This window comes from Rhagoletis pomonella, unplaced genomic scaffold (genome assembly GCF_013731165.1).
Source record: "Rhagoletis pomonella isolate Grant_MI unplaced genomic scaffold, Rhpom_1.0 Rhpom_scaffold_00002, whole genome shotgun sequence".
NCBI lineage: Eukaryota > Metazoa > Arthropoda > Insecta > Diptera > Tephritidae > Rhagoletis > Rhagoletis pomonella.
In genome coordinates, this window is record NW_023458556.1 from 908,121 (window position 1) to 914,655 (window position 6,535).

The 6,535-nt window shown below is 37.4% G+C and overlaps 1 protein-coding gene across 1 annotated transcript; it reads right to left on the minus strand.

The window, feature by feature from the left end:
• Positions 1-583: 583 nt before the first annotated feature.
• LOC118732311 (GATA zinc finger domain-containing protein 1) lies at positions 584-2,062 on the minus strand. The gene is made up of 3 exons (XM_036461446.1): positions 1,409-2,062; positions 1,171-1,357; positions 584-876 (listed from the first exon to the last, which is right to left on the minus strand). The coding sequence occupies exons 1-3, from the start codon at positions 1,865-1,867 to the stop codon at positions 695-697; spliced, it is 828 nt and encodes a 275-aa protein (XP_036317339.1). The 5' UTR covers positions 1,868-2,062; the 3' UTR covers positions 584-694.
• Positions 2,063-6,535: the final 4,473 nt, after the last annotated feature.

The window sequence follows — 6,535 nt, forward strand, 5'->3', positions numbered from 1 at the left end:
TTTTTTTTGACAGCTCAGCCCGGAAACTTGCAAAAAATACCATATTTCCAACCGACATTATTAATATATTAGTGCACAGATATAGTAACTTTTATTTTTGTAATTAAGCGTGAACTGTTGTCTACAAGTGTGCGTAAAAGGGTTTTGATTCGATTCATGCATTTGGGCACAGCAACCCAAAATCGTTGTACAAATTCATAAAGAGTACCCGCCCTGATTACACTTGACTGAGGTAGATTGTCATGTAGTCGTCTCTGGCACACGCAGCAGGTGGAAGTTTCTGGCCCAGGGTTTAGATAGATAGATATTAGTTGAGGTATGCACTGCGACCAGATCTGTTGTGCTCTAGTTCCCATAGGAAGTACAAAATATTCTTTGATGACATTCTTCGCCAACATGTTGGTCGTTAGTGGCGATGCTCCCGCACAATTTAGCAATTCGGTCGTACCTTTGAAAGAGTGTGTATTAAAACTGGACAACCGGTGGCTATTACTTCTTTTTCACACTAATATCTAGTCAGGTACTATCACCTCGGAAGTACAAACTTGTTGGGGACTTTTCATGCTATTATAACAAAAACTTATTTGAATATACATATATTAAACTACTTTATTTGTTTGCTGTTAAGGTAGTTCCATAACTTAATAAAACTTAATATTCCATATATTACAACAGAGTGCGTTTTCGTTGCATTTCATAACTCAGATCTGCGTTTGAATTCGGGGAGCGTAGTCCAGATAAAACCTCTCGTTTTGCCATCGACGTCCATTGCGTCTGGTATCGGGAAGGGTGTGGTGCGATCATAATAATAATTGCTAGGAGCATGCATTATAAACTGTAGGGCGGAAAGTTTTCGAGAAAGCTCTTCGTCTGGCCCTGCAAAATTTTTAGCGCAATCATGTACGTACTAAGTGCATATGTATTTACACATATCGCTATTTTACTAAAAGATTACCAATTACAAACAATCTTTTTTTTAATTTGGCTTAAAACTTTTCCCCAATATTCTCTTACATTCATCTCCATTTTCTGCAATTTTTTTACTAAATCAAAAGCTTTTTAAAATCGTCCTTGAAAAATCTAGTTTTTTGAGTTGACAGTCTTCTTGTAAATGAGCGTTATGTATTCCCACTGTGAAAGCTTTTCTTCATGTAGGTTATACCTACTTACCTATTAAATATGACGCAGGGTCAAATCCGTTATGAGGATCCGGACTAGCTTGCGTCGGAATAAGCCAGGTGAGAAATGCAGATTTCTCGCAGAAGTTGTCGACTAGAAGTCCTCGAATTTGAGCATAATATATGTTTTGCTTATCATCCATTAAGGATACAATGTCGCCAACTTGCAGATAAGAGCCCTAGAATAGAGCAGTTTTAATAGTGAAATCGTTTAATAATAGATAGCATACTTTGTAAAATACGCTCTCCACGGGATGTGTAGTTGCTTGTACCACCGGCGTCTTAAAAGGTATTTTTTTGAAGATGTTACGCCTGCTACGTCCTTTATTTTGCACCTTAGCATTGTTCGCAATGCTTTGGACGTTACAATTTGGCACTGTAGTATTAGTGGATAAATTTGATCCTTTCGCTTTAAATCGAGTGGATCTGGTACTTTTGCGTAGTTTTTTTTCCTCCGCCGTTGTAGCCTGCCTACCTTCATTCGAGTCTTTTGCATCTTTGAGTTTCTTTAATTCATCATTTGTTTTATCCAAATCAATTGAAGAAGCATTGCTTTCCAACAAATATTTTGTTTCCTTTTGTTCGTAACAGTCTAAACAAATTTCACCTTCCCCAGTCTCGGCCTGTCTCCATAAAAGAGTTTCCGTTTTTTGACACTCTATGCATCTAGGCTCGATTTTATTAGACATTTTATCAATTTACCTGACCAATTAAGAATTAATTTAATAGTTGTAGTTAAATAAATCTTAGCGAAATAAAAAAAACAATCGGTGCATTGGAAAACGCGTTGATTCATCGATATATCGATATATTTTTTCGATTCACGGAGCTTTACTCTGGGCTTAGACCTGACACTGCTGTCATGGAATAGCAGCACACCACTTCGTTCGTTGAGCATGATCCAACTACACAAGATCTGACAAGATGAAGCAAAAGAAAAAAGTATTTTCTGGCTGACGTTTGTAATTTCGGCGCCATGTTATTTTCTATGAAAAGTAAACATAGAATATGAAGACGAAGCATAAAGAAAAAATGCAAGCAATGTTGTGCACATGTTTTTGCTAACCAATTTATTATTTTTGTACGTGTTTTTTCATCCAATCACCGCGCACTTCATTTAAATTACATTTGCACAAATAAAAATCACTGAAATAAACCCACGACAGTCGGGTCTACGTAACCGGAACGACCCAGATTTATATTTGGCCAAGGACTGTCACTCCAGCAACACTCCCCAAAAACTCTTTGGGGAACTTGTATGCTGTTACAACAACAACAACCGACAAAATACACATAAAGAAAGAAGCAAAAGAGAAATAGCAAACTTCAAAATTACGAACGTCACACACTTTTTTCTCAATTGCTATTACAAATGGCTGCTTCTCAACCGGTCAGATCTGTTCTAATTGGTTCATGTTCGTTGAGTAAACTAGAAAACCTGGGGGCTGGATTCTGTAATACCCAGTGTAAAACTCACAACCAAAAACGCACCGAAAGAAGTGCTGTGAGTTTTTCTGAAGAGAAGTGTACATAATTTTTACAGTTAAAACTCATTCTGTTACTTGCTGAATCGCAAAATGAGAAAGTGTATACAATTTTGACAGTTAAAACTTATTCTCACTTTCTGATTTACAAAGTGAAGAGTGTACATAATTTGCGAAATTCATCCCAGCGCTAAATATCAGATAGTAGCGTTCTTGTACGCGATAATTTGTAGCAGTTTTTACTAACTATGCAGACCGAAACTATTACAGATTTGGATTCAGCACCGAAAATTCTAAAAACCGATGAACTCAGGTGGCAAAAAAAGTTAAAATTTTTCGGACTGTGTAATCAATCAATAATCAAGAAAATAAAAAGTAAACACTTAACTTATCTGCGTGCCAGCATTTTCAACGCGAATACAATTTAACAAGAACGCAAGAACGTGGGTTTGCAACTTCATATTTTTATCAATCATGGTGTGCATTTTAGTGCATTTAAATTTGTAGATTCTTGTAAATTCAGAAATTTTAGTGCAGAAAAAAGCACTAAAAAGGGCACTAGGCACTAAACCATTTTTTTGGCGTTTTAATTTTCAAAAAGCACTAAATCTAGTGCTTAAAGCATTAAGTTGGCAACTGTGGACGGCAGAACGTTCAAGAGTTGCCATGAGTGCGAGCACAGGTATATAAGGCCGCTGCTACAGCGAGAAGGGGTTAGTTGCAAGTGAGTTGCGAATCAGCAAGCTACACAGGCCTATCGTGAATTCCGTCGGAGATCCCGACGATGTCACGTCGGGAAATCGCTATCATGAATTCCGTCGTGATCACGAAATTCGTGAGAACTGTATCACTGATTTCGAGTTATTTTATTTTGATTTAGAATTATTAAACCAAAACACTATAAATTCGTCGGAATTGCTGATGACATTTCTCCGAAGTCGTGACGGGAGATTTTTTCACGACGGCAGTTCACTCGGAATCTGTGATATGCCTGACAAGTCAAGTTGTTACACAGAGATCAATTGTGTTAGCAAGTTTTGCAAAGTGTTTTAATTGTTTTAACAAGTATTGCTAATTGTTGTTATTGCATAAACAAGTATTGTAAAGTATTTGTTGTACAATAAAGTGAGCATTTATTCAACAATCCAGCGATACTAACCGAAAGGATTTTGGTAAATCTGTCAAGTAGTCAATAGCTCTGATCCAATATTTTTCATGAAAAATCCTGTAAAACTGTCAAACAGCAAAATTACTCTCTGAAGTGAGAGTAAAAAGTGAGTAACAACAAAAAGTACGGGAACAAAAAAAAACACATTTTTCCTTGACACTTTTCATTATTTTACCAGAAGAAAAGGTTCGGGTAAAATCTTGCAACTTCATTCTCTACACAACTCTCCAAAAGTCGCTCTCATTTACAGGATTTTGGAGGATTTTGGAGGATTTTGGAGTACGGGAACATTTTTCTGTAACTTCCTGCAAGTTCGTGTAAAATCCTGTAAGTTCATGGAGTACTGGATCAGAGCTAATGATAATCGTAACAGTATGAATGCAAATTGTTATAATGCACTTAAACGCAACATAAAACGCAAGCATCTAAAACAACTGTAACTGTGTGCGTGCGAACAAGTCGTGCCAAGGCGAATTTATACAAGGTGGTGTTACTGGCGAATTTAGATTTTCGCCACGGTACTTCTTAATGTCAAAATAATGTGTTTGTTGTAAACAAGGCGAATTTATATTACAACAAACACATAATTTTGACAAGAACGATAGAATACAAGATTGCGCATTCCCGCAGAATGACATTTGTGGCAACGGGTAAACAAAGAATATGGCGAAGAGCAATGAGTTGACAGTTGTGAATTCGCAGTGAGAAAACGTGTTTTCTTCTCGATTCACCAATTTATCAAGCCATCTTTGAATATAGCAAATTAATTAACACCGTTAACAAAAAATATACAACCACTATTGAAATGTGTTCAAAAGAATAGGTCTTATTAATTAACTATTTAGAATTTTTGTGTTTGTATTGCACGTGCCGAAAGAGTGATAATATCTTGTCGCAGCGTATGTTTTCCTGCAGAAAGTGGTCGATGCTTGCTTACCTCCGATTTTAATTTGTAATCTGTGGTATTTCAACGTTTTCAACTTAACATGTCGTGTTTAAAAGTGGTGCGTCATGCATATTACGCTGGTGTCTAAATTGTATGGCTTCTCCTGCCGGCAGAACTCTACCCACTTTCTGGCCAAGGCGTCGTCGCGGGGAAACAAAAAAAACTGCATTTGGGGGCTTTACCCCTACGGCTGCTGCAATTCAACACACGACACGACATTTTTATAAAGTTTTTATTACAAATAAAACGTTTTTTACTTCAGAACGCACGAATTACTTCGATTTTTCACTTGAAAGTACACAATACGTTTGCACTTGTTTCTAAACAAAAAGTTTGTTTACGTATTGCCATAAATGTCAAAGTCGGCAAAACCAAAGTAGCGGTTTCGGGAATGCGCCACCTTCAGTTCATTTCACCATGTAATTTTGATATTAAGAGGTACCGCGGCGAAGATCTAAATTCGCCATCAACACCACCTTGTATAAATTCGCCTTGCAACCTTGTTTAGCAAACTCGGTTTGGCGACTCAAAGAGCCGTCTTGTGTTATCGGATCCGCTGATTTCAGGCTGATGTCAAGCTAATTTATACAAGCTGGTGTTGTTAGATCAGCTGATTTCTTCACCTTACATGTAATTTGTTTTTGCTTTTACTGATTTGACAGCACACCCATCAAAAGCACAAATAAAATACAGGTCAACTTTGGGGCGAATTGAGATTTGACATAACACGCACAATACAAAATGCATGTGGTTGTTGTTGTTGCATTCTTGATACCACCTTGTACAAATTCCCTTGGTACTAATTGTCAATGGTTGTGTTTATTTGGGTTATCCAGCTCAGTATCATGGATAACTAGATATGAAACTGTCTCAATTTTTCTGAGAGCGCGCCCAAGCACTCGTTTTCGCACTTGGCAGCACTGCCAATCCCTGGGCAGATAAACAGCTGACACGCGAAATAGTGCGCTGCCAGAAATAAGACGTCAAAAATAATTGACGAAGACAGCTCGTTTTTGCATTGATAGAAAAGTGTCGCGATTTTCGTATTTTGTGGAAATGTATGTTATAAGAGGAACAAGTAAAAAAGAAGAAGGTAAATATTAAAGTTAGTGCAAGGGTGATATTTTAAGCAAATGAATTATGTTGCAATGATGTTTTTTCAGCAAGAAAATGACAAAAGCAAAAAACAAGTGTGCTCGAGGATGCGTCGGGGAACGTCGAGTACTGGGGAACCGAGCACCCAAAACTAATTTCGGTAACGCGCCATTTACATACCTCAATGGTGGTGTGGAAACTGCGAAATATCCAAGTTTAGTTTAAAAATACCCAATTTCGGTTTCCGCCGGTGTGGCATCACTAGGTATAGTTATAAAAAATACACACTTTGGCAGCGCTCTCACGACAAAAACAGTTTCATATCGAGTTATCCATGTCAGTCAAGAACGATAGAATACAAGATTGCGCCAATCAAGCTGAGAGCAACTGGCCATGACGTCAATAAATACCAGAATGAGAGAGCAAGACGAACTCGACAAGAAAAAGAGGAAGCATCGAACAAAAGGCAGTATTGCCAAGTTTTGAATTTGAAAAAGCACCAAATTTATATTGGTGTATTTTACGGACTTTATATACATACATAATTTTATTGTAAGGATGCCTATTCAAATTAATAAAAATTAATGTTTCTTGCACGACGGTCGATTTCATCTGGCATGATTGAAGGTGCTGCCACATATTTTGTAGTCGCTTATGTCACTGT

Bases quoted from the DNA above. Each gene is read 5' to 3' on its own strand.
- LOC118732311 (XM_036461446.1), bottom strand. From the start codon at position 1,867: ATGTCTAATAAAATCGAGCCTAGATGCATAGAGTGTCAAAAAACGGAA. The intron at 1,358-1,408 runs GTATGCTATCTA...GCTCTATTCTAG, and splicing joins TGGAGAGCGTATTTTACAAA to GGCTCTTATCTGCAAGTTGG. The intron at 877-1,170 runs GTAAGTAGGTAT...AAAATTTTGCAG, and splicing joins CCCTGCGTCATATTTAATAG to GGCCAGACGAAGAGCTTTCT.